Source organism: Oryx dammah, unplaced genomic scaffold (assembly GCF_014754425.2).
Source record: "Oryx dammah isolate SB20612 unplaced genomic scaffold, SCBI_Odam_1.1 HiC_scaffold_2, whole genome shotgun sequence".
Classification (NCBI taxonomy): Eukaryota; Metazoa; Chordata; class Mammalia; order Artiodactyla; family Bovidae; genus Oryx; species Oryx dammah.
Window position 1 is genome coordinate 59,100,766 of NW_024070186.1, and position 26,652 is coordinate 59,127,417.

Below are 26,652 nucleotides of genomic sequence, written 5' to 3' on the forward strand. Positions count from 1 at the left end.
AAACCTTGGAACTGATCATCAATATAAACAGCAAAGACAAGTCAACTTCATTTTATCCAATAGGAATTTGAACCCTACAGCACATTCTGCCATAGGGCATAAGCACAAACCATTTCACCACTTTTATCTTATGACAAATCTACTCAATGTAGAAGAGAATTAGTGAAATAGGTTACTTGAGAAGAGAATGCAATTCCTTTAAAGGAAAAAAAAGTCTCTTTCAAGCATATGTCTCACTGCTTCCTGCTTTCTTTTGTGGGCCATTGAACTAAATGAGGGTTAAAACATTGCTATCTAGACCAAACCTGCTAACATGATTTAGACTCTCCTGGCAAAAGGGAAGTTACACTATTAATTTTAAATTTTCCAAGAAGTCAAAATTTATTCTTATAAAAATAAAGATTACCAAAACAATTTGTTGTTGAAGCATTGCTCATTTTCTTCCTCATTGAATGATTCATACTATAAAAGCCTATAGCATGTACGAAGGATTTGGCTATTTATAAGAGATAGCCATTGGTAAAATGACCTCAAATTCAGTTATCTGAAAAGAAAACAAATTCTATGAAAATAAAGTAGAAAGTAAGAACAAAACCACTTTTAAAAGACAAAGTTAATAAACTCATGAATTTCAGAAAAAATAATATTAAACTATTTTTGCCTTAAAATACAATTGCTAAATCAGAATAATCATTAACAATAAATTAAATGGAAAATTTATGCTAGTGAAGACTAAGGAATATGAATTCTATCTTGGAGCCCTATTAAAAACATTTATAAACGGGGGAAAAAAAGGAGAGATCAGTTTTACACATTGCCATATTTTCATTTTCTCCATCTCCTGATGCTACTTCAAACTAATCCTAAATAAATAAATGTAAATAATTAGGTGAAATTCAGAATCTTCTTCAGCAAGCAGCAGTATTACAAGATCATTCAAACCCAGATATGTTATATAGCTGAAATATTAGCTGACAAGGGAAAGAAAAATTTAAAAAGATCAAATAATGTCTTCTAAACATGTGAAGGAGAACCTTATTTCCGTCTTACATATGAATCTTAAGAACTTGTATTTCTACAAAACAAATACTATCCTGACACAGAACTTTATATTATCAGTATAAATTCTATAAATGGACATATTGGTAAAGCCAGTTGGAATTTATTACAATGACTATAAAATTTTTTCTCAAAATATTAAAATGATACAGCATTTCACCCTATTCTTCTAATAATAACCAGGATACATTTTTTTCTAATATACTGGACAAGTTTTAAGTGTCTTAAGCAAATGAGAGAATATTTGCTCCATTCTTCTACAGCTAACTGGTAGATTTCACGTAGCCGAAATCTTTTATCGCTTCTTTCCTTTCTACTGTGTAAACCTACTTAATGTTATTATATAATGACCTGAGTAATGAAATCCTGAAGATTTTCCATTGAGAGTGGAATGAATCCCAATGTACTGAGAGGTGTTTTTTTTTTAATGAATAATGTTAGGGAAAAAATTAAAAGATGTTATAGCATTTAAAATCCAAATATCAAAAATATCAAGCCTAGTAAATAAGATCATATTCACAACATGTTTTTAACACTCACACTGCCAGTAATCCCAGAAAGATTTGTCATCTCCCTAGACTGCCCAAGGAAGTATTAACTCTCCAAAACCTCATGCCTAGCAATTTCCCTCCTTATTCCAAACAACTGATCATTATTTCTCCTCTAAAGTTGCCAGAAATTCCTCACTGCCTATAAAGCTTAATTTACTAATTCATAATATTTCCATATTTATGTATTAAGCTACTTTCACAAGACACAAAAGAGTATATTTTCCAAAAATTGGCAGTTTCTGTTTCTCCTTTTTAGTTTAGTGTGGCTGTATTATCCCCATGTTAAATCCTAGCCTGGCCTTTAACTTTATCTTGGAAATACTATATAGCTGTACCCTTAGGAAATGTGTGCAAAATTTAAAAGAATTCATGTTTTATGGCTAAATCCTAGAAGACTGAGAAGAGGTAGAATGCCAGGAATGTTGCTAGAGTCTCAGAACGTCAGGCCAAGTAAACGGTCGCCATGAAAATACAGCTGTATATGTTTGCATGGGCATATGTTTGTTCAGTTTTCTCTACCCTTCCCGAGCTGGGGCTTCAGCTTTAGGTCATTCTGCAAACAAGCCCCAGGAGACACACAATTACACTCCCCTGGAGACTGACCCCTTAGAGTGCCCACCTGTAGCCAAACACAGATAGCATCCCGGAGCAATGAATTAGCACTCTAAGCTGATTAGAGCAGCTCGGCACAACTCTATTTTATTGACACAATGAAGAGAGGACAGAAAAGGGCCTGAAATGAGAAAATCATTTCCATGCTGACTGAATTAAAAGAACAAAAGAGGTCCTTGCAGTTGCAGCATTCAATTTGTCGGGAAAAAAGGAAGCCACTTAATGGCTCACAATAGATCTGAGCAGACAGATGAAATTTAAAACTTCAGCATGAGTGCGATTAGCAGCGCAACATATTCTAAATCATTTCCTCCATATGCATAATTTCGTTTGATTATTTAGTTCTGAGTTTTAAAAAAACACTGGGCTAGATGTTATCTTCAAAATGTCTTGACTTTCCATTTTTCAAAATCACAGACGGGTTTCTCATTGTATGTTAATGTCCTCTAGTGACAATATAAATTGAACAAGACAAACGTGGCTCATGTTTTCCTTTCACCTTTAATTTCCAAAAATGTATAAACAGAGGTTAATTTGTGGGAACTAGGATTGCAAAGTAATCTTCTACCAAATAATTTACAATTTGAAGCCAAATAAATTATATGCAACAGGAGCCCTTCCACATGGAGTAAAAGGCAAACAATTATTGCACCCAGAGGCTGCAAATAAACTCCACTGTGTTAAACTCAAGTATGTCAAAATTGATGTCTTCCTTAGTATAAAAGATATCATTCATATCATTAAGAGCAATATAGTTAAGACTAGTTTCCAAATGTCTGTTCTTTTTTAAATTTTGCTCAATTAACTATTGTTTTGCTTGTTCTGACTTCTAAATTCTTGAGTTGAATCTGAAATTGATGTCAAAATGATCACTTAATAAGCAAGACATCTTTAGATATAAACATGTTATAACATTGAAAATGCTCTAGAATTCCTCTTTACTGTATTTCTTTTATTTTCAAAACTTACAAGAAAAATCTAAATGTCTAAACCATAATGGAAAACATAATTGATTTTCATGAACAGCTCGAATGTTTGTCTTCAATGGAGATTTTTCTCTTGCCAGTGTTAACTTTCAGGGTTTAAAAATTAAAGGAATGGGAGCAAAGATCTTAGTTTTTGATTAAGCTCACATTTTCATTTTCCACACCTAAACCTCCGTTACGAAAGGGTTTTTGGTTAAAGTGGTCCTTCAGATTTTTCACCTCTCATCTTGGCTCCTAATCCAAATGAAGAAAATTCACTCTTTCCGATCATGAAACATCCTTTGCTAAAGTGATGAGGTGCAATGCAAGCTGAACAAAAATTAAAGAACTAGTCGAAGGAGAAAAAAATGACTCGGAGATACTTTGGGATTAGATATTTGCGGTTCATTACTACTTAATTTGCTAAGTGAAATTTCCCTGGAGGAAAAGCCCAGGGTAGTCCGAAGATGGCAAAAGCACAAGTGATTTCGCCGGCCGCTTCCACTTTCTTGACTAAATGAGGTAAGGGTTTTTTATATAAAAAGAAACTATAAAGCTTGTGGATATTTTAACAAAATCAACGTAGTGTAACTTTGCTGACAGCTTGTCACATTTCACTGACTGTCTGTCTGGGGTACCGTGATAACATCTGCATTCACTCAGTATGAGAGCTTAACATAAGACAAAAAAGTGGGCCCTGCCACAGACGGTTCCATGAGTCTGTCAGTTCTGACATGTCATCTGAATTTTTTGAATCACTAAACACTTTTGAGACTCTGGTACTTATTATCTTTCCTTAGTTTCTATGCTCGCTCAGCAATGCTGGAAAATGTAAAATTTGCAAGTAAGGTAGTGGATGTCCCAGGCTTTTTGTTGTCTAATCCGTAGGCCCTCATTCATGCTCACTGTTAATCTCTTAAGACATTATAAAACTGTTAGACAAAGAAACGTGAATACCTCTGCTTCTTGCAAGAATGGGAGGAAACCAAGGAAAATCGGGATCATGCTAAGCTATTCTTTTCACTATGAAAATGGTAACTTAAACCTGTTGCATCAAATTATCTATAATTCCCCATACTAAGGCAAATGTTTTTGAAGAATGAACAAGAGTAGTGTCACAGAAGGAGAAAAATGATCACAGAGTTTTCAAAATCTGCCAAATTTGATGTCAACGGGGCATGGGGCTCCTGATTGTTGAATTTCTCACTGTTTCTGCTTTTCATGCCATGTTACATGGCGTGTGGTTAATATGCTTTTGTGAAAGCTCATAAAAAAGTTTACCAATACTCACAAGTAATCATCAAATAGTTCAGATAATTTTGTTCTTTACTAGGAACACTGGGAAAGCTAAAAGCTACCTAACAATAGCCTTTAAAATGTGGCTAAAATTCATTAAAATGCTACATATCACAGATTTTAATGAGTAATTTTGTCCTCAATGCTAGAAAACTTTACAGCATTGTTTCTGTAAAGCCTAAATATAAATGGATCCTTGGAGCCAGAGAGAATGATTTTATGAATCACATAAAAAAGCCAAAGCTGCATTTTTATCTCCTTTTTGCAGTCATTCAGGACATTCAGCTACAACTCCATGCATTTATTCTCTAAGTAACCAAGAGTCAGGGAAGAGAGAAAATAATATTAAATTAAGAGGCAAATTTTCTTCTGGACCCCAAATACCTATTTCCCTTTTTCATAAGCACATGCTTAACACCTGCAAATAATTTAAGTATAGACAAGTGCCCCTGTAAGTGACTAACTACAGGTGTGTTCTCCACCTGCATCCTTGAAATGACTAACTGTCCCCCAGATGGTCAGACCCTGTGCAGATTTGCTCTGAAGGAAAGTGACACATATTAGATGGATAACCAATTAATTAAACCAAAAGTATTAGGTAAAGAGGGTGGGACTGACATTTGGCTAAGGGCAAGAAAAAAAATAAAGAAAACAAGGGGAAATAAAGAGGGAAAGAGGAAGAAAGACAAGGCAAAGGAAGAGGGGAGGGGAAAGAAAGCTGGCATGGGTCCCATTGTCCTCCACTGCTGGGACACACAGGACATGCCTGTGGAGTTAACATATCAATTAATTAGTAATGAGCAAAAATAAGGATGCATTTTGGAGCCACATATTATCTTCTGCCTCCTCATAATGCTTTATATAAAATCAAACTGAAAAACAATTTTCCACTGAAGTAAAACCCCTCCTAATGGAAAAACTGGGTAAACAACGCCTACACTGTCAATTCCTCTACTGTGAATGAAAGACTTTGCGCCTAGTCCTCACTTCCTTTGGCATATCATCATCTTGTAACTCTTTCATAGAGCTTCAACGTAGTGTCATTCGCTTGATGTTTAGTCTGTGCCTAAAATGTCAGCTGTTTATTATTTTTACCTTTTGACACTAACACAATGGTACTTCAGGATAAAGGGCAAGGTTTCTGACAATCTCAGTGACCGAAAAACTTGTATTAATAGACGTTTTCGTTCTTCCTAAAAATACAAGGTCATTCATTTTTGAAAAGCTAGATGGACCAGTTTTCATTACTACATAATTTTCTCTGACCTTTTTGTAATCTGCCTGTGAGTGGCCCTGGGTTAGATACTGTATTATTACCTCAAGGAGAATGTGCTTTGCCTGGAGCCACAGAAAATCACCTTTTCTTTATGCAAAACAGAAGACCAATATGGTGGAAGGATTTAGAGATCTAGGAAAAGAAGACAGAAAGGAACTGTACAAATGTAGTCTTTCTGCCTAAACTTCTAAACTCAGGAGTCTCACAAGGAGGAAGTATTTGGGGTCTAGACTAAAATGAACAGAAATCAATGTGTGAGAGAATAAACACAGATAAACTTTTTCATGAGACTAGAATAAAACTTATAAAAGTTACAAAGAGGCTGAAAACAACAGCAGTTTTCAAATGACAGACAAATTCACAGCTGACAAAGCCTCAGTGAGGGGCAACTGATGATGGAAATACCCCCTGATTTATGCCATATTTTCAATCTCATCCATCTTGGGTAGTGAATTCTAACATCATATTGTGGCAGTTAGTGCTTCTTTTTCATCTTTTTTGCTGTAGTAGAATTAACTAATCCCCCAGCTCTATCCATGTCCATATCATATCACATCACAATTCTCACTTTCTTGATTTAAAGTCCTAATATTTTAAGTGTTACTTTACCTAATTATAGTACCTTTCATCCTATCACACAGAAATACAAGGCAAAATGATGTTTCTTCTGAGGTGCTTAGCTGGACTGTACATAGAAATTCAAACTCTTCAATCATATTTTACAACTGCATCTTAGACTCTCAGTGAGGTTCCTGGAAGATTTGCAGAGCAGAAACTAAAGCCAATTGGAGATCCGTGTCTCTATCAATCTGTCATGGTGGTTGAGTAAAGAGTCAAACCTCAAATGAACACTTTTTGAGTCAAGTCCACCAAGTGACATTATATATATATATACACCTCCCTCCTCACTATAATACCCTTCATAATGTTCCAGACAAATCAGTGTTCAGGAGTCCATATGGAGCTGTGTAATTCAAATCATAACAATTCATGATTTCATCAAGTACTACTTTCCGTATTTTTCAGTCTGGCTTATCTATAGGCAAACTCAACTATTCTTCAACCTTTATACTGCTGACAATACTCTTATATAATTAACATCTTCAAAGGAGAATTCCCATGCTTTGGAGGGTACAAGGACAGTGAAAATTCTCTCGTTAAAATCAAATTCACATCTGGTTTTCTTGAGATTACTGCCTTTCCCAAGTTAAAAAAAGAAAACAAAGTCCTAACTTCTTATTAAACCTTCCAATTAAGTCTATTACTAAATCCAGATTGTTCTCAGTGGAGGCCCCACATGAAAAAAGATCCTAGGATATAGCAGAGTTTGTACGAGGAAAGAATCATTAGTATATGCCAGTGTGCTGACAATTAAGTCCATGCTGTGGAAGTTAAAAGATATTAACATGAGGTTATAATAGTCAGGAGAACTGAAGGGAGAAGATAGCTGAGCTCCAGGGAAGCAGAGGCCACTACCACTGGTCCACCCTACAAGCCTTCCTTGAAGAAGTTTCTCCCCATACCTGGACAAACTCAACTTTGGGCTATTGTTACTTTCAGCTGTAAATCCTCAACCAAAGAATGAAGTATGTGCTTCTAATGGGGCTTCTCAGGTGGCGCTAGTGGTAAAGAACCCGCCTGCCAATGAAGGAGACATAAGAGACGTGAGTTTGATCCCTGGGTTGGGAAGATCCCCTGGAAGAGGAAATGGCAATCCACTCCAGTATTCTTGCTGGAGAATCCCATGGACAGCGGAGCCTGATAGGCTCCAGTCCAAAGGGTCACAAAGAGTCAGACATAACTGAACAACTTAGCTTTCTAATATCCCATGAGTCAAAAAGCTTACCCCCAGTTTCCAAAAGCACATATTTTGGTATTTCTTTGTGAGAAACAAACAAACAAACTTTTATTGCTTCTTGCATTCAGAATGTTCAGAGGTAACAGGGAACAGTAATATTTTACATATGAGAAATTATACTGGGTCTTCTACAGAGTCTGATCTCCAAATTTCTGCCCAGAAATTCTCAGGACCCCACTGACCTACCAGGTAAAATGTTACAAAAATTTAAGGGTAAATAAATGACAATATTAAAAAATGTAATAAGTAAATAACATATACAAAAAGATTAGGATATGTGTCTCCACTCATCTAAAACATCAACACTGCCATACAGTTAATATATTTAGTTATGACATTGTTCTCAGAGCCATTCTCACTTAATGAGGAATTCCACTGATGCCACAGGGCCCAGGAAGAAAGCAAATTCAACAAGATGACTAGGGTTGTTATTTCCTATTAACAAGGTCAAAGTTTGGTGAATAGGCAGGGTATGCTCTCTTCATTTAAGATGAAACATTGCCACCTTAGCAAAGTGTGTTTGTCCTTATTTAGAAAGGACACCACCACTGTCCTCGTCAAAAAAGAGCATGAACTAATAAAAGCACACCTAAATCTCCTGCAAATCCACAGAAGAGGTCAACCTATCTGCAGAGAAAATCAGCCTCATTACTATCTAGATAAAACCTGAGGGGGCAGAGTTTGCAAGAGTTTGGGAATGGGGAGGGCCAAGGAAGATTAGGAAGAATGAAGAGAAGAGAGGGCCCTTCAAAGGAAGAATCCATCGGGAGAGTTATGGTGCTGCTGCTGCTAAGTCGCTTCAGTCGTATCCGACTCTGTGCAACCCCATAGACGGCAGCCCACCAAGCTCCCCCGTCCCTGGGATTCTCCAGGCAAGAACACTGGAGTGGGTTGCCATTTCCTTCTCCAATGCATGAAAGTGAAAAGTGAAAGTGAAGTCGCTCAGTTGTGTCAATCATTACAAAAAAAAAAAATCCTACCAGGAAGATCCTGTTGCTACTCCATTTCACAGACCAGAAAACTGAAACCGAAAGTGGTTTAGTACTTGTTCAAGGTCACAAAGTTAGTAAGTGGCAGAGAGCTTAAACCTAGTTCATTTGTCTTTAGACCCAGTGCAGTGGGCAGGTCCTAGGTTACACTGCCACTGTTTTTCAGAGACAAGCCCATGACACTTGTGTTCTATTGGAGAGGACCAAATGATATTTTTTTAACAATGCCTTAGTATACAGTTGAGGCTGAACTACGTCATACCCCAGGGACAGGATGAAATTTATACCTGTATCTTTTCAAAGATGTCTAGGTATAGAATCTTCTCTCTAACCAACTTACTTTCCTTTCAGAACAAGGCTTTTGTTTCAAGCTACTTTCATTATGAAAATATCAATTCCAAAAAGAGAAATACATATCAGATGTGCTTTGATTTCATGTTTACAAAACACAATTATACTGCTTCAATACAAGAGAAATTGTTCAACAAGCATCTGTTTTCTACGTAATTTAACTTAATTTGTATCCTTCCCAGGGTGCCTGTGACCCCACAGAAACAAAATCTCCAAAAGTTTAATGACATAGAGCACATCCAGGAGGATAAGAAGAAGTAGGAGCGGGTGTCTGAGACAGCATTCAGAAACTCAAAGTCAGAGCTAGAGCCACTCTAGACCTCAGAGAGACCTCGGAGGAGAAAGTCAGGTGACTTTTCCAGGTCCCAAATCCAAGTTGGGGCAAGAACTTATGGTTCCAGGAACCCAGGTCAGTGTTCCTTCCAATAGCTTGCAAGGCCTCACTGAAACACAAACCACTAGACGGATGACAAAGAAGCAAGCCAGGGAGCCACGCCACATGAATGGGCAGATTGTTGAGGGAAGGGGGTGGGGAGAAGGAGTCAGGGCTGAAGGATAATATGGTTTTACAGAAATCTCTTTGCAAGTAGATCCTGTGGTTACCAACGTGGCTGCCCAAGAGAAAGAACAACTGACTGACAGCATGAACAAAGGCAAGGACGCTCTCACAAAGGGAGATACAGCAGTAGCAGGGCTTCGTGCATATCACTAATACACTTCATCAAGTCGAGACCAAGAATAACAGTGAGGAAAAGCCCACCCGACACAAGGGTCCCTTTATTCCTTGGGCTTTCCTGTTTCACACACACTTTACCTGATGAAATGTTAGAACTTTTGCTTCTATTTCTGCTGAATCCTTTTGAGTTTTCCACATGTAACTAGCACATTTCCTAATTATTTAGCCTTCCTTTTTTTTTTTCCTGCAAAGTAATGCACTGTGCACAAAGGCAACATATTTGGAAGTTAATGAAATCAGATGAAAATTGCTTAGATTAAAATTTCCCCATTTCTTCACTACAGTGTCTGCCACCTACTGTTCGGCCACAAAATACTGCAGCCCCTGCATCAATAAAACTTGGTATTAATATTCTCTGAGGTGGAAAGACTCGATTAGCCTTTTCCCCCCCTTCCCCTGTTCTTTGCTTCCAACTGCGTTGAGCTTTGGAGCCTTCTGACAAATGGCCATTATTCTCTGGCCTGGTAAAAAATTTCTAAACTTTAGGGGAAATGTCGTTGGTCGTAAGCCCAAGGGAATTGGCTTGTTGAATTAAATGATAAATATATGCATTTAAGGTCATTAGAGACTTTATCTCCTGTGAAGGCTATATTTGTCAGATTGATATAATTTCTCTCAACTGAGTACTTAACTCCACCGGCCAACATTATTACGATTATTCCTTTCCCTTTAAGTGGGAGACTTCTGGCGAACAGCACGTGTGTTCTTTCTGGTGCAGCTTCTTGAGCGATCAAGGCCCACCTTTGTTTCATTTCTTATGCAATTTTCACCTCTGACCCAAGAAATGAGTCCTGGGCTTCCTGAACTTTATTGCCTGTTAATAGACTGCTGGCTCTCTTTTCAGCAGTAATAGAAATGGTGGAGAGGCATTTCATTTAAGAGGCTGGCAGACTGCAGCCCGAAAGACAATGTCAGAATTAAAAGTCAGCCTGGCCAAGAAACAATATAAAGACCACGGTGACGTGAAAGAGGAAGTTTTCCATATTCCATCCCAGATTGAGCAGCCACTATATAAATAAGCACAGCATCCCAAATCTAATTATTTTCCCACTGCACAATGGCAGATACCCTGAGTGGTGCTAAGTGATTGATCTAGTAATTCATCTTCAACTTACACCTATCTCCATATTTTGTTTCTCCTCATTAAGCTGGAGACATCAGTGACAAACTTATGAAGTGGCAGTCCTTGGCTTCATAAAATACACACAGATGCTCATCAGAGGCTCTTTCCTGCCTGCTTCTCAGTGACACGTGTTTATAATTTTGTCTGTACTTCGTTTGCTGTGGTTTACTCTTAAGTACATCTGTTCAATTAAAATGGAAATGTGTGACATGGTCTGTACTCAGCAACTTTGGAGCTTGTTAATGAAATGTTCTAAGGTTCCTGCTTGTGCTCTTTATTTGCAAAAGAAAATGATTGAAAAGTACAAATAAAAATCCCCTTTAAAACACATACAAAGAAGTCAACTGTTTAGCTAATAGTTAGGAAAGGACATTATTACTGTATAAGAACATTTTTTTACATGAAAGGACATTATTAAAAATGATTTACTGCCTTGTGTTTGGAAACTTACATGAAAAGTCTGATAATATATTAAACTTGTTTATTATGACTTCATATAATTTTGAATAATACTACTTTTTCCTTTGACAAGTGCAATAAACTCTACTGGTATAGACATAGGTTGATTATCACGAGTCAACTGTGTTGCTTAAAGCAACATGCCCAAACAATCAGCTTTTGACGGCTGCATCTCCAGTTATTTACACTCACCATCGTGGTAATAACTCACCATTTCTATATTAATAAGGCAGTGAAATTTATTATGATGGTATTGAAAAGTTATTAAGTACTGCATCCCAAGTGACAAAGTACCACAGCACTGTCACTATCCAAAAGCAGTTGCCCATTCATCACCTGCCTTTCCAGATGGCCCTGCATCTTTATCGCTCCCAGGTTGGTGACATCACCTGTTCACCCACTCAAAATTGATGATGAAAGCAAACAGATCTATCTTACTTACATTTACCAAATCAATTTAATTTTTACAGGCTGTGGCTTGGTGACATATTGACTGTTTTCCTTAATGGCATCTACTGTATTTAATGCAAGGATGTCATCTTTGATTCCTGGCTTGCATAATGTGTCATTTCATAATAAATTTTTCTAACATATTTACTTAATGGAAAGAATTATGATTGCTTGTCAGTTCTCTTATTAAACACAATGATAATTCTTTTTCTTTTTTGAGTATCATCCATTGGGTGACAGAGCTATTTTTAATCCTTCCTCATCTCTTAAGGGGACACTGACTTGGATACAAAGTAAGTTCTAATCAAATGCTGGACATTTGACTGATCCCTCTCAACCTTGGCGTTCAGTGTACGGGTTTTAACATCACTTATTTGTTACTATAGAAGAACTAGATTCTCAAGAAATTAAATTATTGTCTCTTTAAGAGATTAAAATAATATATTAATGATAGCTAGAGATAAACATATGAAATGTCATTACAAAAAGAAAGCAGCTGTAAACTAGCTTTAATGGCTTAAGATGTTTAATATTTACTGCTCTGGATTATGACAATCAGTTCTCTTCAGTGAGTGCTGATATATCAAATGTATGTTAACAGAAATATCTGCATTGTCAAAGATTACATTGCAGGATGAAAGCCTGGTCTACTGACTACATGATCCTCACACACAACACCCCTTATTCCCCAAGCTGATTTACAGATCCATCTGCAGCCCTTTGAGATAAATGCCCCTCTGACATGGGTCATCACTGCATTGTGTTATGTAAGGGAATAGATGACCAGTGTCTATGTTCAGAGAGGTATTCAGGGCCCAAAAGGTCAGTTACTGTGTGGCCTCCCCCTGCCTCTGAAATCCCCACCTATACTATGTGTACACAAGTAAAAACAACATCAAATAAACTCCAAGCTTAATTCTAAGAGAAAAACCCGGGAAAGAGTCTGTGACGAAGGGAAACTGAGTAATCTAAGGTGTATGGTGGATCAGTGGTAGAGAATCTGCCTGCAATACAGGACACACAGGTTCAGGTCCTGGGTCAGGAAGATCCCGTGGAGAAGGAAACGGCAACCCACAACAGTATTCTTGCCTGGGAAATCCCAAAGACAGAGGAGCCTGGTGGGCTCCAGTCCATGTGGTTCCAAGAGTCTGAAACGACTTAGCAACTAAACCACCACCACCACCACCATCTATTCCTTTAGATACAGTCACCTAGCCAAGAGAAGCCATAATACAAATCTTCATAAAAGGTGAAGAGACGGAATGGCTGAATGGCCTAGCCCCACATGTTGACATTCTGAGAGCAGTAATTCTTGGTTGCCTCTTTCTCTAATGATCTGGTTCCCTAAGTGTTACTGTAGCTAGCCTCCCCCACCCTTCACTGAAGCTAGACATGGTCTGGGATACTCTCCAAGGTGACTTTGCCCTACACTGACCCGACTGGATCCCAGGATTTGTGACTTCCTGAGGAGATGGCTGGTAACTCCACACAAAGCCACGCTCCATCTGTGAGCCTATATTTAGTCTCAATCACAGAGGCAGAAATGTATACATCAACAAAAGAATCCCAGCATGGTTTATATCTTTCTGGAAACCAAGTCCAGGGTTTTCTATATCCTTGTATTTGGAATAATACCAGCTCAAGTTAGAAAAAAAAAAAAAAATGAAGCAAAATCCAGGAGGGCAGAGCCAGATAACCTGCTCCTGCTTGTAGACCAGGTTCATATAAGGAGACTTTTGCTCATCTATTGAGATGAACTTTCCCTAACTCATTGGTTAGGCAGAGTCTTGCCCTTGGGTGAGGTTTCCAGGAAAACAAGGATTTAAGCTGACAATGTTGCAGCACCAACAAGAACATCTTTTTTTTTTTGGAAGGCAGCTGGCCTCTGTGACAGGGTGGAGACTCAAGGCTGCTGTCACACACCTGCTGAATTCCTACCACAAGAATCTAAACAAATGAAAAAAAGAAAAAACAAATCATCCACACCTGTGACTACCAAGCACTCGAGGCTTCTGCGCGGCACCATGTACACCTGGGAAGCCTGGGCGGTCAGTTGCAGCGCCAGAGGAAGACACCACTGCCAGCCCGTTGAAAAGGAGGCTCAAGTGTCCAGCTCTGTCAGATCTTGGCCCCTGGTTGCAGGTAATATTAATACAAGTCATAGAGAATAGAATCATAGCCACAGAAAATACATGCATTTTCCTGTGCATGAGGAAAACTCCACGTGCAGGTGCGGCAGGAATAAAAGAGATTTCAGAGCAGAGGCATCTATAATCATCATCCTCTGCCCATCCTGGCCCCAGGGAGGGAGGAGTCTTTTTCCTGGATCAAGGGCTGGGTCCTTGTTTATTAACCAAATCCAGATACTAGACAACCTTTACCAGGTAATTCTGGAATGGAGGGCTTTCCTGGTAGGCTAATGGTAAAGAACCAGCTTGGCAATTCAGGAGCTGCAAGAGGCAACGGTTCAATCCCTGGGTCTGGAAGATCCCCTGGAGGAGGGCATAGCAACCCACTCCAGTATTCTTGTCTGGAGAATCCCATGGACAGAGGAACCTGCGGGCTACAGTTCATAGGGTCACAAAAAGAGTAGGACATGACTGAAGCAGCCTCTCTCCCTGCCTGCTTTATCTCCATATATAAATAAATATATACACATATATATATACACACACACATACATATATATAAGGGGGGGCAATTATGAGGATGGTGTTTAAAAGAAGAGAGTGTTTGAAAGAAGCACCTGCTGGAGGCCTGAGATATTGAAAGAGTAAAAGAGCTAATGACCAACAATCCTAGAATAAACTTTTCATTGTTTTCGAATCTGCATGTCTTATTCCTGGCCACGAATGTTCCTCTGAGAAGACATCTCTGAGACTTGCTCCTTTGGTCACATGGACTCAGCAGGGGTCACAGGACCCACACAGTGGTGTGGAGCTGCTCAGTGAAGCAGGCGATTTCTCGGTAATGTTTGTTCACCTTCTATCAGTACAAGCAAAAGTCCCTTTATAACAAAGGTACTATGAAAATTCTCTGTTATACTAAATTCTTGTTATATCAAATATCCACTTGAAAGAAAGGACAACCTAACAGGTAGCTGTGGGTATATACTTGCTCCAAACACACATGTTTTTATCATTCTTTGTCATAATGATGACTGTCTACATCTTGCTCTCTATGATTGTTTTGGCTTGACAATTCTACTAATTACCATGAGAAAATATTCTTAAAAAGTATACAATATTTGACCTAACCTCAGTCGGACACGACTGAAGCGACTTAGCAACAGCAGCAGCAGCAGCAGCTTCAGCCACATCACAGGAAGTCCAAAAGACGTAAGAGAGGAAAAATGAGGATAATATTTGTTTGCTAAATTTTCTGTAATTAGCTGAAATAATAATTCATTTTTAATTTCTTGAAAGATACATAAAAAGGAGGACTTCATCAAAATTGTTATATGATTCTATCAATGTAAAAAACTTTGAGAAGCTAAGATGCTGCATCAATAAAATTTTTATGTATTGCTCAAATGAAACAATGTACAATCCTCTCAGTGTCCACACGTCTCCATAGTATCAATTTATCATTATTTGAACCAAGTCTCTCCATAATACTACCCTAAACAAACTAGGGAGCAAAGAAGCTTAACCAAGTTTTTTATCCTTCTAACTCTTGATATTTGGGGGAACTTTTAAAAATATCTGATATCAGACTTGCATATATCTTTGGCTACACTTTGGAAGTATGAGAGGCTGTCAAAACAGCAATAAGATGAGTAGACATGCTCAACTTCATCAACATCTTTCATGAAAGAAGGAATAAGATGACATAGTGTATGTGAGTAGGGGTAATGGGATTCTGACATTTTCACCAAAAAAAGAGAGATCCCCCTTGAGCCTAGGTCAAAACCAGGGGGAGTTCCTGGTGCTTCAGGAGAGTAAACTTTTATTTTCTTTTAACAATGCAAGATTTAGTTTCTGCTACGTATTCTTATAGGATAAAATGAATAAAATAAATTGTACATTCTTTATTTCTTCATTTCATTATATTCTAAGAGAATCCATAGTATCTTCTTGGGTTCCAATGACAGTCATGTGCCGGGTACTACTAAGTAAGCCTCACTTTTTCTCTTGCCATTTCCTCACTTCTTAATTCATCACATAGTAAAACTGAATATCCAAACTGTATTTGTCAGCTTATAAATAATATTTTAAAAACTTAATACTTTGTAATACAAGGTTTTATGATATTATACATTCATTATTAAATTACATTTTCCTTTCCTACTTCCTATTAAAGATACCCTTTGGGATAATTGGTGAAATAATAATTCTATTGGAATCCATTCATTTCAGAATTATTAAGACAAAGGTCTTCATTTCTTAGTTATCCAGCTTTAAGATATGCAACTTGTCAGGTGAACTTGCTTTCTCCTTAATGGGAATAATCATTTTCTCTGAAATCAATGCCAAACCAGAGAAAATTCATTTTGGGCCCAGTCAGACCTAGAAAGAAATAGGTGAGAAATATTGCCATTCAGATACCTGGTACATATATCTAAAATCCCAAACTACCCCATTCTTCTTTATTACCAAACATACATTATTTGATTGTCAGCTCCTGACTCTAAACTCAGTCGTTAGGTATCTTGAAAGTTTGATGCTGTTGTTGCTTTAATGGATACTCATGTTTCAGTTAACATATAGATTTCGTTTCAATGGGTAAGGCTTCGCTGCAGGACTCAAAACCAAACTTACAAACGTGAGAACTATTTCTTTTAAAATGATCTAGAGAGGCACACATTCATTGTAATATCACATTTCAGGACTGCATGGCTAGAATATAATGTACTGTCAAAGCACTGCATCAAAATTATTTAATGAATTTCTGACTCCAGTAAAATCTCTTTCCACTATTCCTTCCCATCTATTTAATGGAACATAAGAAAAATTTACTATCCACTCATGTCATTATTTTTCTATGACTGAATAGGTATATGTTTGAGGGGAGCAAACAAAAAGCCAAGTTCATACAATGCATTTTAACCAATCAAAGTAATCTACAGCAATTCTGGGTGAGACAGATAGAATAGAGGATTTGGCAACTCAGAGGTACACGAACCTACATCTACTTGGAGAGTTTTATGATGGCCAATGACAAAAACACAGGCAAAGAAAATGTGCTAAATGGCAATATTCCAGAGAAACAAGACTTCACCCCTTTTTCTAATGACCCATTTCACTATTAAAAAAATGTTCCACCCAAATTATTTTTTGGCTTAAAAGAAATTTATGGATCTCTCCTCAATCCTTGTTTTAAAGGTTAACTAGGAAGCCATCAGTGTCTCCTTTTCAAACAAATTCAGACCATCCTGGAAGTAACTGAATTTCTAGAAAACAAGAAGTGGGAGAAAGAAAAATTGTTTATGAAAATCAATAGATAAAATATAAATGGCTTTTGCCCTATCCAATGACCCTGGACTAGACCTATGCTTTAGCCAAAGTTTTGTTCCTTTTTCACCTTTCTTAAGCTCTTTTGCCACATGGAAGGCTCTTTGGTAGACTTTTGACACACATGTCACATTTTATTTTCACAACAACCCTAATTGGATAAGTACAATCATTATCACCCTCTGACATAGAAATAAACTGAGGGACAGCTGATTTAGTAACTTTCCCCAAATCATTCAACTAGAACACAGACCTTGAAGAGGATTTGAGCTGGCAAGTCTCCCTCAAGAAGCCTGCTCCGTTCTATCCTGCCAAGCAATTTCTGTGCTATCAAGTATGGATCATCCTTAGAAGAAAACATACAAGAAAATCTCAACTTGAGTCAACAGAATTTTTTAAATTATTCTTCACTCAATTGGTAAAGTTCTGAACCTAAGAAAAGTGTTCCACAGCTAATTACTTTCCGGTCCTAGAGACAATTAAGCACTACCCCAGTCTTTGAAAATCTTTTTGTTAGAGACAAATCCTAGGCTTTGCAGGGTAGAAATCACTGCCAAACTCTAATATTATTTTTAAAGATCTTCCTTATTAAATCAGTACTGGTTTGAGAGAAATTATACAAACGATGTTTTTTATGTCTATAGCTTAATTTATATATATTGATCTATAAATCATATTTTCCCTCTTTCTCTAAAATACAAACTTAACAGAAGCAGACCAATACACTATTGTATAGTAATTAACCTCCAATTAAAATAAATTTATATTTTTAAAGCATGAAAAAAAAAGAAGATATTAAGAAGAGGTGGCAAGAATACACAGAAGAACTGTACAAAAAAGATCTTCATGACCCAGATAATCATGATGGTATGATCACTCACACTCACCTAGAGCCAGACATCCTGGAATGTGAAGTCAAGTGGGCCTTAGGAAGCATCACTACGAACAAAGCTAGTGGAGGTGATGGAATTCCAGTTGAACATTTCAAATCCTGAAAGATGATGCTGTGAAAGTGCTGCACTCAATATGCCAGCAAATTTGGAAAACTCAGCAGTGGCCACAGGACTGGAAAAGGTCAGTTTTCATTCCAATCCCAAAGAAAGGCAATGCCAAAGAATGCTCAAACTACTGCACAATGGCACTCATCTCACACACTAGTAAAGTAATGCTCAAAATTCTCCAAGCCAGGTGTCAGCAATACATGAACCATGAACTTCCAGATGTTCAAGCTGGTTTTAGAAAAGGCAGAGGAACCAGAGATCAAATTGCCAACATCCACTGGATCATCGAAAAAGCAAGAGGGTTCTAGAAAAAACATCTATTTCTGCTTTATTGACTACGTCAAAGCCTTTGACTGTGTGGATCACAGCAAACTGTGGAAAATTCTGAAAGAGATGGGCATACCAGACCACCTGACCTGCCTCTTAAGAAACCTGTATGCAGGTCAGGAAGCAACAGTTAGAACTGGACATGGAACAATAGACTGGTTCCAAATAGGAAAAGGAGTACATCAAGACTGTATATTGTCACACTGCTTATTTAACTTATATGCAGAGTACATCATGAGAATCGCTGGGCTGCAAGAAGCACAAGCTGGAATCAAGATTGCCGGGAGAAATATCAATAACCTCAGATATGCAGATGACACCACTCTTATGGCAGAAAGTGAAGAAGAACTAAAGAGCGTCTTGAGGAAAGTGAAAGAGGAGAGTGAAAAAGTTGTCTTAAAGCTCAACATTCAGAAAACTAAATCATGGCATCTGGTCCCATCACTTCATGGCAAATAGATGGGAAAACAGTGGAAACAGTGGCTGACTTTATTTTGGGGAGCTCCAAAATCACTGCAGATGGTGATTGCAGCCATGAAATTAAAAGACGCTTACTCCTTGGAAGGAAAGTTATGACCAACCTAGATAGCATATTGAAAAGCAGAAACATTACTTTGTCAACAAAGGTCCATCTAGTCAAGGCTATGTTTTTTCCAGTGGTCATGTATGGATGTGAGAGTTGGACTGTGAAGAAGGCTGAGTGCCGAAGAATTGATGCTTTTGAACTGTGGTGTTGGAGAAGACTCTTGAGAGTCCCGTGGACTGCAAGGAGATCCAACCAGTCCATCCTAAAGGAGGTCAGTCCTGAGTGTTCATTGGAAGGACTATTGTTGCAGCGGAAACTCCAATACTTTGGCTACCTGATGCGAAGAAGTGACTCATTTGAAAAGACCCTGATACTGGGAAAGATTGAGGGCGGAAGGAAAAGGGAATGACAAAGGATGAGATGGTTAGATGGTATCACCGACTCAATGGAGATGGGTTTGGGTGGACTCCGGGAGTTGGTGATGGACAGGGAAGCCTGGCGTGCTGCGATTCATGGAGTCGCAAAGAGTCGGATACAACTGAGCGACTGAACTGAGCTGAAATGATTTTCCCGAAGTATCCCCTTGAGAAAACATTTAACTTAAAAAAATTATTTAAATAGGGCTCTAAGAGGTGGGCCCTAATTACAGTACTATCTTTGAGTTTTCTCTTTTAAAAACTTTCTTTGAAGAGACTATCATATCTCTTTACTTAATTTTAATAACAACTAATGATATGTACTGGTTATTAGTAGCCCATTGATCAAAGAAAAATGCAAGACCCTATTGACTTTATTTAAGTAGTTTCACTAGAATCATAGAGTAGTGGCAGAGTTCATTCCACGTGTATAAAATACAGATTCTAGATATACTATGGACTGACTTCAGCTCTCACTCCTTGCCATCTCTTTCAGAGTAACATAATCCTATATCCATTCATTCTCTCTCCCATTGATTCCTTCATTCTTTCACTCATTTTGCTATTAAACAGTTTTTTGTTAACTTTCTGTGTAATAGACTAAATATTTGAGTCACCCCTAAATCTTTATGTTGGACCATTAGCACCCAATGTGACCACATTTGTTGATAGGGCCTTTATGTACAGTTACTTCAGTCGTGTCTGACTCTGTGCAACCCTATGGACCATAGCCCACCAGGCTCCTCTGTCCATGGGATTCTCCAGACAAGAATATTAGAATGAGTTGCATGCCTCCTCCAGGGGATGCTCCCAACCCAGGGAAGTCACTTGTGTCTCTTAGCACTGGCAGGCAAGTTATTTACCACTAATGCCACCTGGGAAGCTTTTAAGAGATAATTAAAGTTCAGTGGTGTTGGAGAAGACTGTTTAGAGTCCCTTGGACTGCAAGGAGATCCAACCAGTCCATTCTAAAGATCAGCCCTGGGTGTTCTTTGGAAGGAATGATCCTAAAGCTGAAACTCCAGTACTTTGGCCACCTCATGCGAAGAGTTGACTCTCATGCTGGGAGGGATTGGAGGCAGGAGGAGAAGGGGACGACAGAGGATGAGAAGGCTGGATGGCATCACTGACTCGATGGACATGAGTCTGACTGAACTCCGGGAGTTGGTGCAGGACAGGGAGGCCTGGCGTGCTGCAATTCATGGGGCTGCAAAGAGTCAGACACGACTGAGCGACTGAACTGAACTGAACTGAAAGTTCAGTGAGAGCATAACGGTGGGGTCCTGATACAATAGGATTAGTGTTCTTAAAAGAAGAAAGGACACCAGAGTGTATCAACCACCACCCTTTTCTCTCTCCCTCTCTCTCTCTCTGTGGGTGTGTATGCATGTTCATGCACTTAGGAATGGCCAGGTGAAAACATAGCAAAAAGACAATATCTGCTAGCCAGGAAGAGAGTCCTCACCAGGAACAAAATCAGCTGAAATTTTGATCTCACATTTCTAATCTCCAGAACTGCAAGAAAATAAATTTCTGTTATTTCAACTACCTAGTCTATAGTATATTGTTTATAGCAGCCTGAGTTGACTAATCCTGACTATTTTGAATAATATACTTAGCGTTGGACAACACCACAGGCACCACAGATAGGACACCATCAAGACATTGCACTTAGAGGAAACAGCTATGCCAGCTCTCATGGAAATATTGCTCTATTAGGGAAACTATGCAAACAATTTGGATGCTGCACAATGCTCTATATTCTTTAGTATGGACAGGGAGGCCTGGCGTGCTGCAATTCATGGGGTCGCAAAGAGTTGGACACGACTGAGAGACTGAACTGAACTGAACTGATGGTGAGAAAAAATTTAAGCAGTACTAAATTGTTACTTGGGTTTCCCTGGTGGCTCAGACGGTAAAGCGTCTGCCTGCAATGGGGGAGCCCTGGGTTTGATCCCCGGGTGGGGAAGATCCCCTGGAGAAGGAAATGGCAACCTACTCCAGTACTCTTGCCTGGAAAATTCCATGGACAGAGAAGCCTTGTAGGCTACAGTCCACGGGGTGGCAAAGAGTCAGACACGACTGAGCGGCTTCACTTCAAATTGTTAATAGGAGGATCAAGGATGATGACATGGAAGGGAACTTGGGGAATGGATATAAACTTGCTAGGAAGAGGAAGGAAAAGGAGATTCCCAGGTATGGAGACCAGTGTGTGCAAAGAATGGAGGCTTTGAAAGAACAGAGGAACTATAAATCAGATAAGGTTGGTGTGGGAGACAGTAGAGTCAAAGATGATCCATTTTTTAGCTTGAGCAGGTGGACAGATGGTAGTCCAATTTATTAAACAGGAAATGCACAGGGAGGGGAATTTTATAGGGGGAAAAGAGCAAGGGTAGTACTAGAGATATGAATGGCTTGTTCAGTTTTGATAGGCTGGGATTCTCTCAAGGAAACACTTAGTACAGAATCTGATGAACAGTAGCACTGAATAACTGCTGGATGAATCTGGATTTCCTCCATTCATGTTTATTCTTTTTGGCCTAAGAGGTTATTTTCTCCTTCAATTCATCATTTTTAAAAATGAAACAATATCCGAAAAAGAAGCCACACTGGTTAATCACAACTATCTGTCCAACCAAACAGGAGGGAAATCAGCTATAGTTGAGGGCAAATATGACATAAGAATGATTTAAAAGAGCACATGTGAGTAGGTCAGAAGCTTTGTGCAAGTGCCTTTGTTTATCATGATTGGATTTTGTATTAAGCAGGGTAAGATTAAAAACAACGAAGAAAATACTAAAGTCAAGAACCCAACTGTTCCTCTGTGGATAACAATTTTGCCAAAATTACACCAAAATTTAAAAAAAAAAAAGCCCTTGCTCTTGCTTGGTTCACAATACAACTAGAACAGACAATCCACACTCTCAAAAGCAAGGACAGGGCTTCCATGATGGCTTAGCGGGTAAGAATCTGCCTGCCAATGCAGGAGACAGGGATTGCAGCCCTGGTCGGGAAAGAACTCACACGCCATGAAGCAACTAAGCAACTAATTATTTTTACATTTCCTCTAAATGCAGAACTATCACCAGGTTCATCCCCAAATCCACAGGTATCCTGTTTAAAGAGGCACAGACCTGCATTTACCAACCCACAGCTACTGAGCCTGTGCTCTGGAGCCCACAGCCACAACTACTGAGCCCATGTTCCACAACTACTGAAGCCCATACACTCTAGAGTCTGTGCTCTGCAACAAGAGAGCCACCGCAGTGAGAAGCCCCCTGCTGCTGCTGCTGCTGCTGCTGCTGCTGCTAAGTCGCTTCAGTCGTGTCCGACTCTGCACGACCCCATAGACGGCAGCCCACCAGTCTCCCCCGTCCCTGGGATTCTCCAGGCAAGAACGCTGGAGTGGGTTGCCATTTCCTTCTCCAGTGCATGCAAGTGAAAAGTGAAAGTGAAGTCGCTCAGTCGTGTCCGACACTTAGCAACCCCATGGACTGCAGGCCATCAGGCTCCTCCGTCCATGGGATTTTCCAGGCAAGAGTACTGGAGTGGGGTGCCACTGCCTTCTCCGGAGAAGCCCACTAGGGCACCACAACTAGACAGCAGCCCTGCTCGCCGCAATAAGAGAAAAACCTGTGCAGCGACAAAGACCCAACACAGCCAAAAATAAATAAATAAAATTATTTTTAAAAAATAAACACAAGGGAAACCATTAAAGTGGTGAAGAAAACCACCAAATTGACCATCAACTGAATTCTTGATGGACAGAGAGGAAATGGTTGATGTGTGTAGCAAACAGTCATGACCTTGTTATAAAATTATCTTGAATTCCAAGCAATAAAACAACTCAGTTTTGACAGAATGAAAAGAATTATTTCACATTTCTCAGGGTAAGCACTTGCCCATGTAAGTGCTGAAGACATTTTACTCCAAGGAGAAAAAAATTAATTATTTTTACATTTCCTCTAAATGCAGAATCACCAGGTTCATCCCCAAATCCACAGGTATCCTGTTTAAAGAGGCACAGACCTGCATTTACCAACCCTGGAATTTCAAAATGATTTCATTATTAAGTCTTGTTTTATTCCAAGCCTCTGGAAAATCTCCAGCAGTACTGCACTTGTTGTTTAACTCTAGAGATTTGTAATAAAAGTTTAATGAGTTAATGAGTTACTTATTAGTGGAATGTTTATAGCCATTATTTTAAGGTGAACGATAATGACGTAAAGTTTGTACGCATTTGGTTTAAAACGTATTCAACTCACATATCAGTTAATGCTACAGTGATTTTTTAAAAATCTCTTATCAATAGACACGTCTAGTAGTGTAGCTAACCATGTTACCAGAGCTGTGGTCAAGAGCAAAACTAAGGAAGGATTTCTCAATTATAATTATGTCAAATCTGGATCTTAACTTTTAGCATTTCAGAATTTGAATAAGAATTGTTTTTATTATGGCATTTTGAGCAGATTTCACAAGGGGACACAGATAAAGCAAAGGGACAAAATTTGAAATTAAGTCCTGAAGGCACTGCATATTTATTTCTATTTTAAAAGCTAACCAGATATTCCATTAATGATCATAAATATTAAGAGAACATACTAAAATAAATCTAGTTTATCTGACTTCTATCAAACTGAAACTGTGAAACCAGAGGTCAATCATATCTCCAAAAAACACTTTCTTGTCCATATAGAAATTACCTACAAGTTTTTCAGATATAGGTCAGCTATTCCAGAAAATATGATGCTGTAATATAACCACAAAAATTTTTAAGTTATAAAAATAAGTGGGAAATATATATACATATACATGTATATATATATATATACTAATTTTGTACAAAAATTATAAACTCAAGAGAGTAACTAGTTCACCTGTCCTTATCAAAATAAAATTAATTTAGATTTTGTAATAAGAACATAACTTCCCTTTGTTACTTATTTCCAGATGCATTCTCTAAAAAAGAATGGCTGAAACTAGCAACTGATTTTCATATTGCTTTTTGCTGCCATGTTTATACATGAATTACTCATTAAATCAATCTGAATATAAATAACCATCACAAGATTCAGTACAGTACACATATTCTGGAGACATGTATAATCAAATCGGGATGACTTAGGTGGAAAATATATTAGAATACAGAGCAAAATAAACATGTAGAATGAAAGTAAAACCAAATTAACTCAAAGCTACAAGATGCAGAAAACAAATGTTTCCTCCAATCTTCCAAGCCCACTTGCCAAAAAAGTAAAGACAAAATACAATAAACATGCCATATGACTATTCTGTTTGCTTATGCCGCATACCTTAGGGATGGCCACGTTTAATGTTTCCAAATATTAATTTAAAAACTATATTTGTATCGTAATATGTTTTCAAGATACTATCCTCTGCCCATTCATTAGCTGGGTTCCTTTCTATCATGCCATACTTTCAAGCAATACTTTGTTTCTATAAAGCAGTGAAAATTGTAAGAGAGGTTCATCCTTAAAATTCTATTTGAAGATATTTTGCAACAAATGGAATTTGCTATATTATGGACATTTTTAAAAGTAATCTCTTCTTTATACATCTTAATATACATACATGTATTAACTCAAAAGATTTTCTTACCTCCCATCCATAACTAGGGTCTTTCAGGTTTGACCTCTGCTCTCCCACATAAGGCCCAAACTTTTCACCTGCTTCAATTTTCCTTTTGGTCCATATTCCAAGGCCTGCTCCAGGCATATTTGACTCTCGAAGTTCAAACTCAGCAGGAATGGGGATATCATCGGGGATGTAGATGGGGGCTTTGTAAGGAGAGCCCTCCTTCGGAGTGAACGCTTCACTGGATGTGGCTGGAGAGCATGGCTCTTGAATACTGAGGGATAGAGCGCCGGCTACTCCATCTGCATCTGGCATTTCTTCCAAAGGAATTTCAGGGTAGCTGCCATATACACACTCATTATCTGTGAATAAATAAAAAAATCATAAATTTCTACTAATATAAAAGAGACAGAATTCCACATCTCAATATTCACCTTAGAATGCTATTGCTCTTTAAAAAAAAAAAAAAAAAGGAAAGACCATTGTTAAACTATGCCTGCATTAAAACCTCTGCTATTCACAGATGAAGGAGGGGTAAGGGATTATTTCCTCTTTGGTTTATCTCTGTTGAATCCATAAATCAAATGAGCTAATCTTTAACTGTCAGTACTCTCATGGGCCAGCTCAATCTATTATCCAGCTGGGAAACAATCAGCAATTTAATTATTATTATGAATAAAGTAGAGATTAAGAGTAAACATATGTGTAACTACAACTCTGCAAACCATCCCAAATTGGGAGCTGATAGCATTATACAATGTCTTAGAAAGTTATATCATGCAGAGGTATCTTGGACTAAATTGTAGAGTCATAAGAGAGTCCAAAGGCTTCCATGAGCCACAAGGCTTAAGTTCATATGGCAGGATTATTTATTGAAAGGTTAATTTGTTTGTTCTTTCTCTATTTTTCCTTTCCCATTTCAAACACACCGTTGAGCCTGTGGTATTTCTTTGCCTCAGTAGCTTATGCAGAACAGAGTTAAAGTTATTTGATGCTAGTGCTTCCTCTGGACATTTATAAAAGCTAAAATCATTGAAGAAATTAGGTGAATTTCCCAGAGGGAACAAAGAGAAGATGGTGTCATGAGGTGTACCAAAAAAGATAGTGAATTTCCTCAGACTGAGAAAAGTAGAGATCAGAGGGACTTTGCATGGAGCAGAGGTCATGCCTGGAGGAGATGGCAAGACCATCTTTGAGAGGAGAGCAGAAGAGATAACTAGGAGTTTGCACCCTCAACCCTGGAACTCCAAGGGCTCCCTGGAGCAGTACAGCCCCATGCTGAAGTAAATGACCACACCATGTCAGCCTTAAGATCTTTCCGCACCTTTGGAATGGAGGAAGCATAAAGAATAATAACTAAGTATGCATTTCCTACCAGTCGAAGGGGATTTGTTACCTTAAAGAAAATAAACACATGTTTCTACTAGGATTACAGACTGAGAGTCATACCTAATTTGTTCAATTTGTAGATATTCAATGGGGGAACTAAGAAAAATGGCTTAAAATTTCAAGAAGACAGATTTCAATCAGAGCCATCCAAAGTTAAATGGGTCACCTAAAGTTCCCCAGCACAGGGGTTCTAAGATAGCCTAGATAACCATGAATTAGG

At 38.3% G+C, this 26,652-nt stretch overlaps 1 protein-coding gene across 6 annotated transcripts in view; it reads right to left on the minus strand.

Annotated features, from left to right (window-relative positions):
- MECOM (MDS1 and EVI1 complex locus) overlaps positions 1–26,652 on the minus strand; it is a 631,434-nt gene that overhangs the window by 301,372 nt on the left and 303,410 nt on the right. For all 6 annotated transcript variants that reach the window (XM_040248478.1, XM_040248428.1, XM_040248446.1 and 3 more), the window contains exon 2: positions 25,068–25,405. In XM_040248478.1, coding sequence (XP_040104412.1) covers positions 25,068–25,405 — 338 coding nt within the window. The remainder of the gene's footprint in view (positions 1–25,067; positions 25,406–26,652) is intronic.